Source organism: Podarcis vaucheri (assembly GCF_965113315.1).
Source record: "Podarcis vaucheri genome assembly, chromosome: 13".
Classification (NCBI taxonomy): domain Eukaryota; kingdom Metazoa; phylum Chordata; class Lepidosauria; order Squamata; family Lacertidae; genus Podarcis; species Podarcis vaucheri.
In genome coordinates, this window is record NC_138751.1 from 48,608,723 (window position 1) to 48,629,440 (window position 20,718).

The following is a 20,718-nucleotide window of genomic DNA, read 5'->3' on the forward strand; positions in this document are numbered from 1 at the left end:
GTTAGATTGTGATGAAGGTAGCGTTCAGTTGCATTCCACTGCTTGTGTTTTTACATATGAATGGACTTTGATTATCAGTTGCTAGGTGCATTTCAAGCTATGGTTTGCATGAAATGCAAGTGGAAAACTTTTTTTTCTTATGTCTTGCTAGTGTAGATTGCTTTGGTGCTGTTCTTCGTCTGCCTCATTCCCCCCCCCCCACTGTGAATCTTGGGATATTGAGATTCATCCTCATTTATATCCAAATGTATTTTATTCTAAACAGGCTTGCAAACAAAAGCAAGCAAACAAAAGCCAAGTATACTTTATCTATGATTGATCAGTTTACTCTTTAGCACGGTGTTAAATTTAATATTCTAATACTAGAGATGTTATTAAAGGGCTAAACAAGAGTCTCTGCATTTGTCTTTTACGTTTTTCTCATAAGAGTTACGTTAACAAGCACTCTTTTTCCTCCCCCTCCCCTCCCCCTTTCCTCTGAAAGGTTGTCAGAAGTTATTAGCGAAGTAACTGGCAATTCCTTATCTACTTGCACAAAACCTTCTCCATCGCCACTGTCTTCTCCTAATGGAAAATTGACCCTAGCTAGCCCTAAACGTGGTCAGAAGAGGGAGGAAGGATGGAAGGAGGTTGTAAGAAGGTAAGTCCAATTCCGTGATGGTGGTAATTGCCAGTGATTCTCTACCTCATCCATCCACCCACCCCTAGTCCCTGCTTTGAATATTTTACTTCAAACCATGCTTTGCATTGCTGGCAAAATTAGTCATGGTATGGCCATTTCATTCCTTGCTCTTCAAAGTCTGTAACATCCAAGAGATGGTATCAGAGCCTGTTTTCGGTGCCAGCACCTGAGAAGCAGGATATGAATACATTCCCCATGCTAGTGTCTTCCTGTTTTCTTTTTCTCTTTCTCCTCTCTCTTCAGCTTTTTGTGTAGACGTGGGACACTTTCACAGCTACAACTATTAGCATAGTGCTTCAGTGCTTTGTTTCAGCCAAAGCTTTCTAACCACAGTCTCCAAAGGCCGTGTACAGTGGACCCTCCGTATATGAATTAAATTCATTCTAGGGGTCCGTACTTAATCTGAAAAGTCCATAACTGGAGGTGCTGTTTCTGCGCACACGCATGGTGTGATTGAGTCCTTCTGTGCGCATGCGCACAGCAAAACCCGGAAGTATACACTTCCGGGTGTGCTGTGTTCGCAACCCGAAAGTTACGTATCCAGAGTGGTATGTAACTCGAGGGTCCACTGTACTAGCTTTTCTGTTTTTACATTTGAAAGGTGGAGGAACAGGAGAATGTTTCGTAAGAATGCTTTTTTTCTCCACTAAATATCTATAGGGTGAATTCCATTGATGTCTTGCTTGCGCAATGGGACTCCCAGTTTCTCTCTTTTGCCCCCCAGCCCCCAGAGCAGATTTCGTGGGGTGCAGGGGACTAAAGGGGAGAGAAGAGAAAGAAGCCCAGTTGTGCAAGCAGACACCTGCCTGTGCTACGTTGGATCGCATCCATAGCCAGCCTTTGGGCCTCTTTGATTTCAGGCATGGCACACATGTTACAAAGCTTACACGCCGCTGGCACATCTCATTGCATCATACATACTTGCTTCCGACCATTCGCTCCCAAACTTTTAAGTTTGATGCAAGTATACTATACTAAATCTGGTCTACCCGATTGCCGTAATTTTCTCTTGTTTCTTAGATCAAAGAAGGTTTCTGTTCCATCAACTGTCATTTCCAGAGTAATTGGAAGAGGTGGTTGCAACATCAACGCTATCCGAGAGTTTACTGGCGCGCATATAGACATTGATAAGCAGAAAGACAAAACGGGGGACAGAATCATAACAATAAGGTAAATTCCTGTCCAGGCACTGTTTACCTTAAGTTACTGAATTGGTTTGGAGGACACCGTATTTAATTTGCCATTCAGTTTCTATAGGAAACAGATTTCAAACTAATTTCTGTTAGATGGACATTTATTTATTTATTTTATACAATTTATGCACTGCTTCAATTTATATACTGCTTGATTACTTTAAAAAACAACAACCACCCAACAACTTCAAAGTGGTAAACATACATGGGACTTGTATGAATCAGAATGTCTCAGTGATTCCTTACCCTCCAGCCGGGTTGGTCCTGTTCAGAACTCCAATAATAATAATAATAATAATAATAATAATAATAATAATAATAAATTTTATTTATACCCCACCCTCACCAGCCAAGGCCGGGCTCAGGGCAGCTAACAACCAATAATAAAAACGAGTTGAATGAATACAACTTAAAAACAAGATTAAAATACAACATTAAAACAATTAAAATGCAGCCAGCCATTCATTTCCAAGATACTATAAGTCTGTCAGTTACCCAAGCAGGCCCATTTATGCTCCCCACCCACTTAGTGGGTTTTGTAGCTCCTGGAGGCCACTGAGCATGCTCAGTCCTCCTCAAGCTTTTTAATTTATTTATTTTTTAACTCAGATATATGCTGACACCCCACTTTTGTTTCTCAGAGGCTGCGTTGCATCTGAAACATTAACATTTTAAAAATGGAATCAGTCCGGCCTGCACCAAACCACCTAACCTTGCTGTCCGAGGGAACGGTTGTGTATTCAACCATTGCATCATAAAACCGTTAAATGTCATTCATGCGAAGGTTTTTACACTTGCATGCATTTTTCTAAAAAGGGGAAATATTTCTTCTTAAGCTTATCCACGAATGAAGAAATGGTCTTCATGCATTTATTTCCTAAGGGTGCATTTACCGTATTTTTCACTCTATAAGATGCACTTTCCCCCCTTTAAAAATTAAGGGGAAATGTGTGTGTGTCCTATGGAGCGAATGCAGGCTCCTTGGCTTCAGCGATAGCAACGCAAAGTCTCCGAAGCGCAGAGGGAGAGCTCACACCCGCACTCCGGAGGCTTTGCGTTGCTTTCGCTGAAGCCCCTGGAGTGCAGCGGGAACCCCCGCTGCGCTCCGGAGGCTTCTGGCATCTATCTGCAAGCCTTCGGAGCGCAGCAGGAGTTTCCGCTGCGCTTCAAAGGCTTGTGGATAGCCATCTGAGGCCTGGAGAGTGAGGGGATCGTTGCACACCGATCCCTCTTGCTCTCCAGGCTTCGCTTCGCTGAAGAGGCGCTGGACAGTTTTCCCTTTCTGCGCTGCGCCCCTTCAGCGAAGTAAGAGGAGAAATGGAAGGGGCTCCATTTCTCCTACCGCTTCGCTGAAGGGGCGCTGAGCAGAGAGGGGGAGATTTTTTTCCCCCTGTTCTCCCCCTCCTATGGTCCGGTGCGTCCTATAGAGCGAAAAATACAGTAGACCTGAAGGATAGCTCAAGTCAGTAGAGCATGACTCTTAATCCCAGGGTTGTGGGTTGGACCCCCATGTTGGCCAAGAGATTGCAGGGGGTGGGGTGGATGCCCCTCAGGGTCCCTTCCAACTCTACAATTCTATTATTCACTTGCAGGGGAGGCACGGAATCAACAAGACAAGCAACACAGCTCATCAATGCTCTGATCAAGGATCCCGACAAAGAAATCGACGAACTCATTCCAAAGAACCGTCTGAGAAGCTCTGCGGCCTATCCCAAAACAGGGGCGCACGCCAGCCCCACCACTACCCACAATTCCGTCGCTGGGAGCAAGGTGACCACGGTCGCAATCTCCTCCTCATCTCAGATGGCCACAGCGCTTTCCGTGCCTGTCCTCCCTTCAGCACCGACGCATAAAGCAGTCAAGAACCCGGTGAATAACGTGCGGCCTGGGTTTCCAGTTTCTCTGCCGCTGGCATACCCTCCTCCCCAGTTTGCACACGCCTTGCTGGCTGCTCAGACTTTCCAGCAGATCCGTCCGCCGAGGTTACCAATGACCCACTTTGGAGGGACATTCCCGCCCGCTCAGTCCACCTGGGGCCCTTTCCCCGTTCGGCCTCTCAGCCCCGCAAAAGCTACTAACTCACCTAAGCCTCACACGGTGCCTCGCCATAACAATCAGAACAGCAGCGGTTCTCAGGTGAATTCGGCGGGTTCGTCGGCTCCCAGCCCAACAGCCACCACAAGTCCGGCCGTGTCTGCTGTGCCTGTTCCTCCTGCAAATGGCAGCCCCAGCTCCCCTTCCGTCCGAAGGCAGCTCTTTGTCACCGTGGTCAAGACATCCAGCACCACCACCACCACCATTGCAACCACGGCCAGCAACAACAGCACAACGCCCACCAACGCCACTTACCCTTTTCCTACTGCCAAAGAGCACCACCCTGTGTCGTCCGCTTCCTCCCCTTCACCGCCAGCCCGGGTTTCCAGAAGCAGCCCTTCAGAATGTGTCGCGGGTTCTCCCAGCAAAGGGGTGCCCTCCTCGGACCAGGAAGCCAGTAGCCCCCCAGCAGCGGAAGCAGCAAATCTGACCAGCAACAGGCAGGCGAATAGCGGCTCTGCTGGGATTCCATCGGAGCATCTTTCTCAGCCGCAGACGCTCGGGTCTGTTTCCCAGGAAGCAAGGCCACCTTTGCAGCAGCCTCAGGTTCCGTCACAAGATCCACGAATGGCCGTGCCTCCAAACTTAGCAACTGCGAGTTCCGCTGCCCCGGTAGCTGCGCCTGCTAGTACGCCAGCGAACTATCTCTTGCCTCAGGCATCGGCGGGATCTGCTCAGCCATCTCCGCCAGCTAAAATGGAAAGCTCCGCGATCAGGCTGCCATCCCATGGGGCAAACCCCGTGCACAAGAATTCCGCTCCCGTTCAGAGTTCTTCGGTTGCCGTCCTCAATATCAGCCACATCAAAAGACCCCACAGTGTTCCTTCTTCAGTGCAACTTCCTTCTACCTTAAGTACGCAAAGTGTCTCTCAGAATCCTGTCCATCCGGCAAACAAGCCCATGGCTCCAAATTTCAGCGCTGCTTTGCCGTTTGGGCCCTTCAGCACACTGTTTGAGAACGGCCCGGCCTCTGCTCACGCCTTCTGGGGTGGATCTGTCTTGTCGTCTCAGGCAGCGCCGGAATCCATTCTGTCTGGGAAGTCTTCATTTCTGCCAAACTCAGATCCATTGCACCAGTTAGATACTTCCAAAGCCCCAGGTTTTAGGCCCCCACTTCAGAGACCAGCTCCGAGTCCCTCAGGTGAATATTTCTTTATATTCTGCAAGGATAAAGTGATCTTCGTGTCTGATTGCTCCATCTGTGTGTGTGCAGTTGGGTGGGGTGGTGGTGGTGGGGTGGGTTGCCCCAACATTCATATCTTTACACTTAACCCTTGAACCTCGCCTGCTGTTTTGCTGTCCATTCATTGTCTTGGTTTCATTGGTGAATTTGGTCACATCGCTGCTGACTCTAGTCCAGTTATGAACAAGTTAAATAGCACCAGTCCCAATACTGATCCTTCGGAGATTTCAATGCTTCCTTTTTCTCTTTCCATTACCAGCTACTAATCCATAGGAAAACCACGATGTTCCAAATTTATTTAGGGGCCTTTGGTAAGGGATTTTGTCAAAAGCTTTTTGAAAATCCAGGTATATAATGTTGACTGGATCACATATATTCATATGCTTGTTAACATTCTCAAAGTAAAAGATTGGCATGGTAGAACTTCCCTTTATACAAGGCATGCTGTGATTCTTCCCTAGAAAGGCTTGTTGTTCTGTAAGCTTCATGCATCTATGGTTTTTTAAATAATGATTTATTTTCCCCAATTTAACCAAAACAGTTGCTAGGTTAACCGACATAGAATTTTGGATGCCAACTGGAGCAGGCGACTTGTTTGCAGTTTGTCAGTTTCCCCTAGAACTTGCCTTGTCACTTCTTTTTGATTCAGTTCTTCGGATGCGAGATTTTGATCCGGACATGGGTAATCCCACTGCGGATCATCTGCAGTGAAAATAGATGGAGGAGTGAATTGGGAGATTGTACAAGCATTCTTTGCATCTTACAAGAATAGATTCAGGTTGTGCAGCCTCCTATCTATACTCCTCCATGGCCAGAATGCAGTTGCCACATTCCAGCATAGTCCCTTCTCTTGGTTGAAAGACGGGGTGAGCTCTGCAGACCAGAGTAGCCCAGTTTGGTGGTGGTGGTGGGGAGAAGCCCTGGTCACCTGGAGACCCTTGAGGTTCCCATCTTCTTCTGACTTATGGTTTCCCCTGCACCCCCACTTTTTCCCAACCCTATTAAATCATCCCTTCCCTCTCCACCCACTTCCGAAGTCAAATATGCATTTTTATTTTTGTAGGGAATCTGGGATGGAATTATCAGAGTCAACTGCTCTGCACACAGCTGGCAGGCTTGGCATAGAAAATCTATCTCCACTTCTTCCGACTGGACAGCAAGGGCACATCAGCCCAACGACTTGGCTGCTGAGTGGTTCTCTCTCCTGTAGCCCAGCTGGAAACAGGAGACCACTTTCTCTGCTGCCCTTTCCCCCTAAGTCTGCCATGCAAACATTATGGCAGATGCCTTGATTTTGCCTTGCATAACCTATTTTCTCTAAAACAGAGGCAGTTTTTAGACTTTATGGAGCAACTCAATACTGGCAAAAGAGGCTTCAGTGTAGAATGAATGGAGAAAACAAATGGAAATGGATGTGAATTAAAAATGAGAACAAAATTATAACCCATTGGTGCTATGCTTCATGAGAGGATAAGGCAGATGTTTTATTTGTTTGAAAGTATGCTGGAGGTGTAATTTCCAAAGAGATGATTTTAAATGTGGGTTACTGAGCATCTTATCTAATTTCAAATAGAATCACTGACCCATTGAGATATATCTGAATGGTCAAACCGTAAGAATACAGTATTATAAGGAAGCACATAGTCTCAGGAATCAGTGCCATAAAAACATCTGTTACAGAAAAGCAGTCTGGAACAAATTAGTTTTCCAGGCTCCATAGAAGAGAATCATAACTATTTTAGTCCAAACTGGAAGCAAACTGTACAAGATGCAAAAGTTAAGTTCCTTCCCTGCACCCCCTGCTTTGAATGCTGCTATTTTCCCAGAAAGTACTGACGTTTTGCACATCATTCTGTAGGTATTGTCAGTATGGATTCACCGTATGGTTCTGTAACACCACCTTCTGCGCACTTGGGTACCTTTGCCTCGAACCTTTCAAGCAGTCAAGTATATGCACCAGGAACAGCCCTTGGGGGAGCACCGGCAGCTGCTAATTTTAACAGACAGCATTTTTCTCCACTGAACCTATTGCCTCCATGTTCCTCTGCATCAAATGGTAAGCTGTTAAAAAAAACACAACTGCACTATTTTGTTGCTGTAATATAACTCTGGGTGTTCCAACTTCTGAATTGGATGACGCAGGGAAGAGTGGGGCTGTTGTTGTTGTTGTTGTTGTTGTTGTTGTTGTTGTTAGATTTTGTGTGTATCACCCTTCATCCAAAAATCACAGGGCGGTTCACAACATAAAAATACAACATGAGAACACAAAATGCATAATAAGCAAAAAGACACTAATAACGCCCCCAAACACATTTAAAAGGCCATAGAATTTTAATCAGCCAAAGTCCTGATTGTACAGAAATGTTTTTGCCTGGTGTCTAAATATATGTAATGAAGGTGCCAGACAAGCCTCCTTGGGGAAAGCATTCCACAGATGGGGAGCCACCACAGAAAAGGCCCTGTTCTCATGTTGCCACCCTCCTGACCTCTTGTGAATAAGGGCCTGAGATGCTCGTTGCAGGGTCTGGGTCAGTTAACAACAACAACAACAACGCAGATCTGATGTGCCAACCCTGGCTCATGAATTTCTCTCCAAATAAACCTTGAGCAGTATTCAAGTTCTTGACTTACTACTCCTGATTTGTTTGTAGGAAACAAACTAGAAACATCACAACCAGCCAGACGCTGCCTTGTTCTCAAGCAGCAGGAGTAGAGCAGAGAGACCGTTTCGTCAGTATGTACAGCACACTGAGCATTCACATTAAACCACAGTTCATTTTTAACTGTGGCTTAATATGACTTGCAAAAAGGACCATTAGATCCTAAATAATCACTTTTTAATATATTGAGTTCTGATAACTCTGACAGTGATTTTTGCAACTGACAAAGATTCATTCCGTTGTACGTTGATTATAGAAAGCCAGTTTAAACTACTGGCTCAATGTGGCATGATGTGGCAAACCTCTAGTAGGCTTTTTGTAGCTAATGCTATTTTAATACTTCAGTCATGAAATTTCCTGAGCCTGCAATGCTGCTACTTCTGAGACTGGTGTAGAGAGAGTATTTTTGAATGCCGTCATATTGCCTTTAAATACTAGGACGGATGTCTGTAACCCGTTCAAATATTTGTTTTCCTCCAGAACCACCTGCTCAGCCGGTGTCTGCGGGAGTTCGAGCACCATCTCCAACCCCTTCCTCTGTTTCCCTGGGGTCAGAAAAACCCAGCAATGTCTCTCAGGACAGAAAGGTCCCTGTCCCAATTGGAACAGAGCGTTCTGCGCGTATCAGACAAACTGGAACGTCTACACCCTCTGTTATAGGGAGCAACTTGGCCACTCCAGTGGGGCACAGCGGTATATGGTCTTTTGAAGGGATAGGAGGAAACCAAGCTGGTATGTATTGCCCCTGAACAGACATACTTGTTTATCATCTTCTGATTTTCTATTAGAGGAGAGCTAAGACAATTGATTAGGTAAAGGTAAAGGGACCCCTGACTGTTAGATACAGTTGTGGACAACTCAGGGGTTGCGCACTCATCTTGCTCTAGGGAGCCGATGTTTGTCCGCAGACAGCTTCCGGGTCTTATGGTCCGCATGACTAAGCCACTTCTGCGAACCAGAGCAGCACACGGAAACGCCGTTTGTCTTCCCACCGGAGCGGTACCTATTTATCTACTTGCACTTTGATGTGCTTTCGAACTGCTAGGTTGGCCGGAGCTGGGACCAAACAACAGGAGCTCACCCCATCGCGGGGATTCAAACCGCCGACCTTCCGATCGGCAAGCCCTGGGCTCAGTGGTTTAGACCACAGCGCCACCCGCGTCCTAATTGTCCTAAAAAGACAATTGATTAGGACAACTTAAAATGCAGAAATAACATTCACACTACAAATGGTAGCCTTGACAAATCTGCATTGCATCATTGTTCATGAATTGACTAATTTAAAGTTCACAAATGATTTAATCCTGCTTTAAGAACATAATTTTTTTTTAGTCTCACCATGAAGTATTAGCTGCCGCTAAGTATACCTTACCTTTCCAATGACCAGTCTGGCTCTGTACTTCTTGTTTAGATGGTTCTGCCAAGTGTTCAGGACGCTAACTGCTACTACCTCAACGGAATAATTTAGGTTAAAGCATGCTACTAATGGGTAATCCCCACTTCTTTCTTGCCAGATAAAGTAGATTGGTGTCACAGTGGAATGGGGAACCATATGATCCACAGACCAATGTCTGATCCAGGTGTATTCTCGCAACATCAAACAATGGAGAGAGACAGCACAGGAATTGTAACTCCTTCCGGTACATTCCATCAGCATGTCCCTGCTGGATACATGGACTTCCCTAAAGTTGGGGTAACGATCCAAATGTTGTTGTTTTTTTGCTAAAAACTCAGACATAGAAGCTATCTAATATGCATACCCTGTTTAAAAGCTACATCATACATTGCTTTTTCTATCGGAGCCTGCATCACCTTTGTCATTCCTTTTTAGTAGTTTTGGGTGGGCCTTGTATTATAAACCTCTTTATAGCCAGAGGGTGAGCAAGTATCAGTTTGCCTGACTGTTCCTAGTTACTTCCTTAAATTGACCAGGAGCAGCAGTAGAGGTTCCTGGGAGCCACATTTGGGCTACCTTGACACACGCAGAACTATTAATTCAAAACGATGCCAACAAAATCATTTCGCAGAGAAGTTGTGAAACAAATTTCTTTGGCCAATTAAGTACAGTGGTGCCTCGCAAGACGAAAAGAATCCGTTCTGTGATTCTCTTCGTCTAGCGGTTTTTTCGTCTTGCGAAGCAAGCCCATTGACGGATTAGCGCTATTAGCAGCTTTTAGCGGCTTTTAGCGGCTTATCTGCTGATCGGATCAGCTGATAAGCGGCTTAGCGGCTTAGAAAAAGGGGGGAAAGGAAAAGAAAACCAGCAGGAACTCGCAAGACATTGTCGTCTTGCGAAGCAAGCCCATAGGAAATTTGTTTTGCGAAGCACCTCCAAAACGGAAAACTCTTTCGTCTAGTGAGTTTTCCGTTTTGCGAGGCATTCGTCTTGCGGGGCACCACTGTATGTTGATTTTATAATTGGGATGAAAACACACACACTTTTCGAAATTTGAGAAGGTGAAATGATGTTTATTGTGACTGTAGAAATATAAAGCATATAACTAGCTCTTTTCCCCCTTACAGGGCATGCCTTTCTCAGTGTATGGGAACGCAATGATTCCTCCTGTCGCACCCATTGCAGATGGTACTGGGGGGCCTATATTCAATGGACCTCATGCTGCTGACCCATCTTGGAACTCACTTATAAAGATGGTTTCAAATTCCACAGAGAATAATGGCCCTCAGACGGTAAGCTCAGGGACCGCGTAGTCAAATGTGCTGATAACTTTCAAACTACAACATTACTATTCCGCCTCCTTTTCCAAGTTAAAAGTGTTGATTGGCTAGCGGCGGGGGGGGGGGGAGGGGTTGGTTAGGTTTAACAGGAGAATTCCTGGATGCCGAGATCCAAGTTAGGGGCAAGTATTCTTTGGTGGAAGAACCCCAGCAGAGATTTAAAATGGCAAAATACGCAGCAAAGTAAAGTGTGGAAATGTAGGCTGTTAGACCTTTAAAATACGCCTTTGTGAGTTCCAAAACTTCCCCTTTCCCCCGGCGTAAGAAAAGACCTCACGTTTGGCAATTTAAAAATGGGTTTACTTACAAACTCTTCAATTGTCTGTTTCATGTACTTTTCCAGAAAAAGACGCACAGGCAGTAAAACTTGGTCTAGTTCCAAAGTGAAGGAAGTTCCTAAATTATTGGTATAGGAACTCAAGAGAGGCTTGTTGGAGCCATGTGGCTGGAGGCTCAGAGCTCCTTAGAGTTCACATGTAGACAGAAGGGGAACAATAGGCTTGACTACCTTCCTCCCAAGGTGAGGAGAAGTGACCTAGCCAAGCCTGGCAGAACAGCTTACTCTATGGCATTAACCCCTTCAGCCTGTTGGTTGAATGAGACTGACTATTCCACATATGTCTGACCATGACCCTGCCACATATTTCGTTGGCCCAATACCCAACATGGCATTGTTACTAATTCCATAACAGATGTGTGACCCTAGTACTGAGTTGTGGATGAGTTTTTTGAGCAGAGGTGGCATTTAAATTGCCACCTGTCTCTGCAGTCAGAGGCAATATGCGTAATACTGGTTGCTGGGAATCACAAGTTGGGAACATGCTGTTGCCCTCAGGTCCTGCTTGCAGAGTTCCCTTTGGCATCTACGGGACTGCCTCTCCTTGTATGCCCCACGGAGGACCTTAAGGTCCATAAATAGCAACACCCTAGAGGTCCCTGGCCCTAAGGAAGTTAGATTAGCCTCAGCCAGAGCCAGGGCCTTTTCAACACTGGCTCCAGCCTGGTGGAACGCTCTGCCTCACGAGACCAGGGCCCTGCAGGATCTGATTTCTTTCCGCAGGGCCTGGCCTTTGGCTTAGAATCAGTTTGTTCCGCCTGGCCTTTGGCTTAGAATCAGTTTGATTCTTTCCCCCTCTTTCTTTTTCCTTTCTCCTCCTGTGAAGAGGCTGCATCCTAATGTTTTAATGTTGTCTTTTAATCTTGTTTTTTAAATTGTATTTCAATCAACTTGTTTTTATTATTGGTTGTTAGCTGCCCTGAGCCCGGTCTTGGCTGGGGAGGGCGGGGTATAAATAAAATTTATTATTATTATTATTATTATTATTATTATTATTATCATTGTCATCATCATCATCATCATCTGTTTAACTAGTGTGAGAACAGGATGCTGGACTTAGATGGCCTGAGCTGGCGGCGCTCTTCATATGTTATCACTGCACTGACATCCTGATGGTGCATTAAAACAGCTCAGTTTTGGTCTGTTTGCTAATCTGATCATGGTAACAGCCGAGTTCCCGTGGAATTTTGGCCTCTCTCTTTTTGCAGAAAATGATGTTGAAGAAGAAAAGAAAGGGAAAGCAGAAAAATTGAGTTTTGCAGGACAGCGAAGCCCCATCGTCTAAGTCCTAGCACTCCACACTCCTTTAGCCAGCACAAGCCTTTAGCCAGCATGTTCCCCAAGTTGTAACAAGTTTTACATCCGCTTTTGCTTTTGCGTTGGAAATGAAAGAAGTGATAAGTGCATGTGACATATAGTGGTGATAATATTATTATAATCGTCATGACTACCACTGCTATTAGTACGGCTGCTGCCAGTGTGGTGTAGTGGTTAAGAGCGGTAGTCTCGTAATCTGGTGAACCGGGTTCGCATCTCCGCTCCTCCACATGCAGCTGCTGGGTGACCTTGGGCTAGTCACACTTCTCTGAAGTCTCTCAGCCCCACTCACCTCACAGAGTGTTTGTTGTGGGGGAGGAAGAGAAAGGAGAATGTTAGCCGCTTTGAGACTTCTTAGGGTAGTGATAAAGTGGGATAACAAATCCAAACTACTACTACTACTACTACTATTCTTCTTCTTCTTCTTCTTCTTCTTCTTCTTCTTCTTCTTCTTCTTCTTCTTCTGTATTCCACTAAATGCCAAAATAGGCTTCTGAGCAGGTTAACAAGTATACTTGTACGCACGCTAAGATGATTTCACACATGGTTAAAAATACAGTGGTGCCCCGCAAGACGAATGCCTCGCAAGACGGAAAACTCGCTAGACGAAAGAGTTTTCCGTTTTGGAGGTGCTTCGCAAAACAAATCTCCTATGGGCTTGCTTCGCAAGACGAAAATGTCTTGCAAGTTCCTCCCGGTTTCCCCCCTCCCCCTCCTTTTTCCTCAGCCGCTAAGCCGCTTATTAGCTGATCCGATAAGCTGATAAGCCGCTAAAAGCCGCTAATAGCGCTAATCCTCTAATCCGTCAATGGGCTTGCTTCGCAAGACAAAAAAACCGCTAGACGGACAAAAAAACCACAGAACGGATTCTTTTCGTCTTGCGAGGCACCACTGTAAAAGTAAATTGAGATACGCACAGTAGTTTGTCCTTGAAATACAGAGCCAGGCAGTATAAAACCCCATTGCAATCCATTTCTATATCTATATGAAACAGCTGGTTCTGCGTAGCTTAACCTCGCTGCTGCTCTTCTTCTTCTTCTTCAGGTATGGACTGGAACGTGGACACCCCATATGAACAGTGTGCATATGAACCAGCTGGGTTGAGCAGGGGAGGTCTCTTCGGATCGCCCGGAGATTTCCTTTCGGCTTGGAGGAGAATGCAAATGACAGCACCGTTTTCCTTGTCTCTCAGATCATTCTTCTGATAGGTTGGACTGATGTAGGCTTTTGCAGAGGAGCGTACTAACTGACCCTTTTCTGTGAACATTGTGACTGCCCATTCCCTGCCGTCATATGGTTCCACTTAGCCTCTCTTAGTTTCATTTTTCTTTCCCCTTTGATTATTATTAATTTTTGGGACATAACTTTCTGTTGAAGCTGTTCTTTGGCTGGTTGGTTTTTAGTACTGTAAGCTGCTTCTGGGCATACACAGAAATTTAGCAAAATTATGTAAACTTGATCCCGAAGTTTTAGAATGGCAAATAAATGTACAATTGTTTACATAACAGAAATGGCTACGCAGAAAGTAAATTTTTTCAGTATGTCAGGCTCTACTTAATGTGACAGATGTATCTACATATACAGCAGTCTGGATGTTTCCTTCATACATTAAACTATTAATAAGCATAACTTTTTTTCTACTTGTGTAATTTTAAATACAGCATAAAATTGGGCATTATTTGTGGGGTGCCCCACAGTTTTATACTACGGAATTTGACATCGATTCAGTATTGTTTTGTTTAATTTTGTAACAGAAATATGAGGAATTAGTTCCCCCGCTCCTTTACAGACATTGAGCAACACAACACATGAACACAAATCTCTCATCTCCTGTTAGGCGCTTTCTAAGCTATTTTTTTCCTTCCTCAATAAGCTTCGCTGTTCTTTTAAGTGATTTTGCAGCTCTGCAGAGATCTCCTCTAACTCTAAAGGTGGGTTTATAAAGCCTTGTGAATGATGCCCTAAGGTGTGTTTGAGCAAAGTCCTCCATTGCTTTCTCTTGTCATCCATCGTTGTTGCCATATGTCCTTTTACAGATAGCTCGCCCTGAAGGAGGAGGTGCATAGATTGGATGTGCTCCTTGATCCCATTGCTGTCACTCGAGGCCCAAGTGGTCAACTGCAGCCTGGTGCAGCCTGGCCCCAGTGGTCCATGCTTTGATAACACAGGCTGGATTACTGCATAATGTATTATGTGTGGGAATGGCCCTGCAAACTGTGCAGAAGCCACGTCAGTTGGGAAGGAACTCTATAAGCTGCCTATGTGCTAGCAAGCTTAATTCAAAGTGCTGGTGCTTAACCTATAGAGCCCTAAACCACTCAGAGCCCGGATTTCAGAACAAGCGTCTCTTTGCATATCAACTTTCCTGTGTATTCAGATTGTCAGAGGAGAGGCCCTTCGCTGTGTTCCATCTATAGGAGGACGACACTATGCATGCACAAAAGAGAGGGCCTTCTCGGTGGTGGCACCCTGACTTTGAAATTCTCCTGCAAGGGGTGGTAGCACCGACACAGTATTCTTTCTGGTTCAAACGATTCTATTTGCCCAGGCATTTAAAATGCTTGCTTTCGGCTGGCTGAATAGTTCTTTTCCTCTCGATTTTGTTGCTTTTTCCTTTAATTTATGTCTTAATATTGCGTTGTGGATTTTAAATTCTTAACGCGTCCTGCCCCTAAAATCTATTTTGGATTCAAGTGAGTTTCATTAGTTCTTTGAATAAATACAGTGAAGCGAGCAGCCGTGTATTCAACAACTTGCTGGGTAGCCAAAAGCAACCAGGGATTCCATGCAGGTGAGTAAGGAGACTGGTAGACAAGGGACAGCTCTTTCTATTCCTCCCTCCACCTGTCCGCTTGGTTTCTGTGCTAGCCACAAAGGAAGGAAATCCCCTTCCTTCACCACAGCGTAGAGGTCAATCGAACTGGTGAAGGAGGGCTGGACACTTCTGACTTCTCCTGCATGTAAATACAGGCTCAGGGCAGATTGAGTGGACAAGACCCTAGGCTACTGTACTCTTAGCAGGCTAGTGAAACGTTTTGCAGGCTAGCAACTTTTGAAGACTGGATGAGCATCATCTGCTAATAGAACTTCACTATCGGGCGTGTCCCAAATACAAGCATTCTTCAGAAGACCTTGGGCTACTACGCCAAGAAAACGATCTATTCTGAAATGAAACGGCTTCGTTGCTCAGTTGTATTGATTTGCAAGATTCCAATCTAAGATGAATAACGTGGCCATCTTTAGTTACTTGCCTCACCTAGAAAGCTGGATGGCATGAAAGCATCAGCGTTCCAATTAAGAAAGAAGCTGTTTAGCTCTAGAGGAGATTGTAGAAGTGCCTGCGGCAACTGGTGACGCCCAATTATCTTAACAGAAGACCCTACATATAACTGATATGTCTGTGAATGTGTGATGTGTATTTTAAAATTTATAAACTGATCTATTAATCATGTTTAGTATTGCATGTTAGGATACAAACAGTCCATTGTCTCTTTCCTTTGCTAGTTTGAAGAAAGTGAACTGAAAGTCTGTTTTAATGTTACACTGGCACTCAGATTAGCCATTTCTCACACAGAGCTAGTGGCTCCAACTCAAGATTTGGATGAATGGAAATCTCAGATTACCTAGACCAGCTCAATTTCTCAGCCACAAAACCCGAGCTCTAAAATGCTTGCTTCACCTGTAAAGCCAGCAAGAATAATTCTTTTCCCAAAGAACCCTGCAGCCTTCTGATTGCAACTTAAAAGATGTTGAGAGGCTTGTGGACAAATACCAGTTCATCTGTGTACATGCCCTCTGTTGGTGCTCTTAAAATAAAATAAAAAATAGCCTTTCCATTGTCATGTACTATTCCTACTGATATGTCTGAAATTGGTTGAAGCAAAATGAATGCCTAACCTAACCAAACAGCCGCTGGTGGAAAGGAGAGGGAGAGAAACTAATTTTCAGCACTTTACTATGTAGAAGGGGGGAGTAACGCTATTCAAGTATTTTATATAACACCACTCCCCTTTAGTGTATGCAAAATGCCTCTCCACAACTAACTAGGATTATTTTTGCTCACGTGAAATAATCCTTCAGCTTGGAGTAGATGCTCAGTATTTATTACAACAAAACTATATTGCCAGAATCAGCTGAGCTTAATTTCTTAGGATGTGGTTTCTTATTAAAGCTATCTGTATTTTATTGACTTGAAAGCAAAACTGTTAATAGGAGAACAACGCCCCGTGTCTTGTTTCCTGGATGAGGCTTGTTGAACAAAATATTTGGGGTGGGGTGGGGGTGTGATAGAAGTCTGTATTAGCAACATTTTTGGAACACTTTTTTATATTTCAAATGTAATGCGTACTTGACCAATAAAAACAAGGAACATCCTCTTCTGAGACCTTCTAGGTCTTCTCTATTTTTTAAAACATATTCATTTATAATATACAAGAACCGTGTACAAGCAGAATTCCCCCCCGTGTGATTTAGGGCTGATGTGGTGTCTTTTTAATTTGTTTTGGTGTATGAAAGAGGCGCCCCACATTCACTCCTTAAAATCTCAGCACGCTAAATGTGGTTGAACTTGCTTCATAGACCCACCCAGGCACTTTAAAATCCTAATGTGCTGAAGTACATTTCAGACCACATGTGGTATCTAACCTGCTGTTTTCTCTGTACCTAAGGGACTTCACTGGTTGAGTTTTTAGCTTTCTCCATTTTGAATGGCAGACGTAAACATACCACAAAATGCAGAGGCTGAGAGCCTGCTGTTCAAGAAACACAAGTCAAAACCTCCCTTGAGCTCTTGGAAGGAGTTGCACAGTTCTTTCGATCCAAGTCCACGACCATGTTCTTACAGTTTCTACTTCTGCGTTTCCCATGTTAACCGCTGCTCCACACAATTCATAGCAGGAGAGAACCACGTGAAGTAATACTATTTATACAGACTAAAGTGTTCCGATTGCCTACATTATATGAGAACAATCTCACGAAAGTTGTATAACACATACTGGCATTCCACATGCGGTCAATGGCATCCTTCCTGCACATCTCAGGATTGGTACTGGCAGAAGCTGAGGAGCAGGCGTATTGCGATTCCTGAGGTCCCATCATTTGCCTCCCCTGCCAAACTGACTGGTGACAGGTACTTAAGATTTCCCCCCCAGTGCCAGTCAGCAAGACACTGGGAGTATTGCAATATCAACATGCCAAAATGGGAAGCTTTAGCTTCCTCGACTCTGCTTGCTGAGATGGGAGGAAAAGCTGTGCAGTCATATCTCGGGTTACAGACGCTTCAGGTTGCGTTTCTTTTGGGTTACAGACCTGCCGAAACCCGGAAGTACCGGAACGAATTACTTCCGGGTTTCAGCAGTCACGCATGCGCAGAAGCGCTAAATCGTGCTTTTCGCATGTGCAGAATAATAATAATAAATTTTATTTATACCCCACCCTCCCCAGCCAAGGCCAGGCTCAGGGCGGCTAACAACCAATAATAAAAACAAGTTGATTGAAATACAACTTAAAAACAAGGTTAAATACAACATTAAAACATTAAGATGTAGCCTCTTCACAGGAGGAGAAAGGAAAAAAGAAAGGGGGAGGGAATCAAAATTACTCCAAGCCAAAGGCCAGGCGGAACAACTTTGTCTTACAGGCCCTGCGGAAAGAAATCAGATCCTGCAAGGCCCTGGTCTCATGAGACAGAGCTTTCCACCAGGCCGGAGCCATCACTGAAAAGGCCCTGGCTCTGGTTGAGGCTAATCTAACTTCCTTAGGGCCTGGGACCACTAGGGTGTTGCTATTTATGGACCTTAAGGTCCTTCGTGGGGCATACCGGAAGAGGGTCCCATAAGTACGAGGGTCATAAGTCGTGAAGGGCTTTAAAGGTCAAAACCAGCACCGAAGAACCAAATCGCAATCCGTGTGTGCACAGATGCAGTGCTGCGGTTTGCGAACGTGCCTCCCGCACAGATCACATTCACAACCCAAGCATCCACTGTATTTTGAGAGCTGGGTAGCTTGTCCACCTTTGGTCGCCACCGTGCACTCAGCTGTCGCCTGTGGTTCCTAGAAACTGTCCGTATGTGACAGCAGCCACACCCTGGGAACAGCTTCAGCCAGCCAGCTAAACCCGGTGAGGTTAGTTGATGGCTCTTAAACCCTTGATGAGTTAGGGACTTCCCCCGCATGCAAAGACAGGCTCCGGTGGATTGAGCGAATGAGGCCAAATGTGGGTCTGGCGGTCAAGCAGGCAGTTTCGTGCTGCAGAGGGAAGTGAGGGGCAGGTGGGGCTGGTCAGTCTGGGGTGGTGGCCTGTCTAGGAAGAGGAAAAAACTGATCCCCAACCTCTGCTGCTTTGCGGGATATCAAAAGCCTAAGGAGTAAACCCAACAGAAATCTGGCGTCCCTAAGATGGTTGGGTGGCGTCTTGCATCCTTCTGGCAAATTTAGCAGCCAAGCTGGTGTCAAACCTGTTGCTCTGCTTTCCTTTGGACCACATCAGGGAGGCCGAGAGGGGGCTAGTCTTATCTGGGCAGCCCAGGATTTCCAGACACGCTGCCCAGGCTTGTGACCCAGGTATATCACATCAGAGCTGCCGACACAACAGTTTGACTTCACCCCTGGAAATACACTCTGTTGTCTCTCAAAACAGATGCCAGCAACAATTCCACCTTGGGCATACAGTGAGCTGAGGCTGAGAGAATAACGCTCCCTATTGGATTTGTGATGATATTTGAAACAGCAGCTTCCCAAGTTCATTTCAGTTATGCTGGTGCAAGAAGCAAGGAGGTGGTTGCAAACCAGCAACAAAGGGTGGTTCACTGGAAAAAGCCCTGTATTTTTCGCTCTATAAGACGCACTTTTCCCCTCCTAAAAAGTAAGGGGAAATGTGTATGCATCTTACGGAGCAAATGCAGGCGGCTCTGCTCAGCGCTCCCTTTAAAGAGTGCACAAAGCTGACGGGCTGCCCTTCTCCCTCCTCGGTGAAAAGCCTGCAAGCGCCGCACACACGCTCCGCACAGCTCTTTAAAGGGAGCGCTTAGCAGAACCTGGGATGTATACAGGCTCTGCTCTGCGCTCCCTTTAAAGAATATTTTTTCCCTTGCATTCCCCCTTTAAAAACTACAGTGGTGCCTCGCAAGACGAAAAGAATCCGTTCTGTGATTCTCTTCGTCTAGCGGTTTTTTCGTCTTGCGAAGCAAGCCCATTGACGGATTAGCGGATTAGCGCTATTAGCGGCTTTTAGCGGTTTATCTGCTGATCGGATCAGCTGATAAGCAGCTTAGCGGCTTAGAAAAAGGGGGGGGGAGGAAGAAAACCCAGCAGGAACTCGCAAGACATTTTCGTCTTGCGAAGCGAGCCCATAGGGAATTCGTTTTGCGAAGCACCTCCAAAACGGAAAACTCTTTCGTCTAGCGAGTTTTCCGTCTTGCGAGGCATTCGTCTCGCGGGGCACCACTGTATGTGCGTCTTATGGTCAGGTGTACTGAGTCATAGTCACAGTGATGCTTCTGTTGTAGAGAATGTTTCATTCTTCCCATAAAGAAGACAAGATGGGAAGCTTAACCTGGATGCTTTCCTACAGCATCCTTATTGCTTGCAAAGCGGAAAAGTGAAAGAGAAACACAACTTGGGACGGCCACTTTCTGGTCCCAGGCCTTGATACATTAATGCTTTAGGTCAGTAGTTCCCAATTAGCTAAGTGCTGCAAGCCCCCTGTGTTTCAAAAGCCAATCCATGGAAACCATACTTCTGAAAACGTTGATATGTCTCTGGTAGGTTTTGTTGTGTGAATGGTGCCACCGTACCCTCCAACATGACCCAGTGCAAAACTGGGAAGCATGTGCTCCTGCGTGAGTCACGTGACCTGTGCGAGAGCACAGCACCCCCCAAAAAACACCTTTGGGGTGCTGTGCTCTCATATTGAGATGTGCATCTTGCTGCAACCCTGCACATTTTTGGGTGCCATGCTCTCATGTGAGGGCACGCCCCCCCAAAAAGCGGGGTGTCCCAGGTAGTTGACAGGTATGTGCCACCATCCATGCAGTGTGAACTCCCGGTGCCCGAGGCAGGCGCACACCCACCCATGCCTCTTAGCAATGTTTTGCCACCATGTGGGTGCCATGAGGCACAGCATCTGCAATTTAAAACAACAACAGTGCCATGTGCGGACACAGATATGATCTGTGATTTGACAGTAGTTTGGAGGGATCCTATGTAAAAATTCCATTAGCTGAAAGTAGAAATTGTAAAGAGATTTTGATATGATTTTTCTGAGCATTTAGGGTCAAAAGAAAGCAATTAAACTGTCGTGGAGACAGTTCATTCCGAATCTGCTAGACAGAGGATGATGACAGGTGGGTGCCCTGTCCCCACTAACATAAATCCTGGCTACTCCCATGGGATTATCTACTTGAGATTCCAGCATTGCAGGGGTTTTCGACTGGTTTCCCAAACTTTGGTCTCTGTCTTTTGTTGGCACTACATCTCCCATTGTACTTAGCAGGACCAGTGGGATGATGGGAGTTGTA

The 20,718-nt window shown here is 45.4% G+C and overlaps 1 protein-coding gene across 5 annotated transcripts in view; it reads left to right on the top strand.

Moving 5' to 3' along the window:
- Positions 1 to 13,831, top strand: part of ANKRD17 (ankyrin repeat domain 17) — a 109,547-nt gene extending 95,716 nt beyond the window's left edge. For all 5 annotated transcript variants that reach the window (XM_082194650.1, XM_082194648.1, XM_082194647.1 and 2 more), the window contains 8 exons: positions 485 to 640; positions 1,703 to 1,852; positions 3,468 to 5,110; positions 7,011 to 7,208; positions 8,293 to 8,544; positions 9,327 to 9,505; positions 10,336 to 10,500; positions 13,247 to 13,831. In XM_082194650.1, the coding sequence (XP_082050776.1) occupies positions 485 to 640; positions 1,703 to 1,852; positions 3,468 to 5,110; positions 7,011 to 7,208; positions 8,293 to 8,544; positions 9,327 to 9,505; positions 10,336 to 10,500; positions 13,247 to 13,306 (2,803 nt within the window). In that variant the 3' untranslated portion in view covers positions 13,307 to 13,831. The remainder of the gene's footprint in view (positions 1 to 484; positions 641 to 1,702; positions 1,853 to 3,467; positions 5,111 to 7,010; positions 7,209 to 8,292; positions 8,545 to 9,326; positions 9,506 to 10,335; positions 10,501 to 13,246) is intronic.
- Positions 13,832 to 20,718: the final 6,887 nt, after the last annotated feature.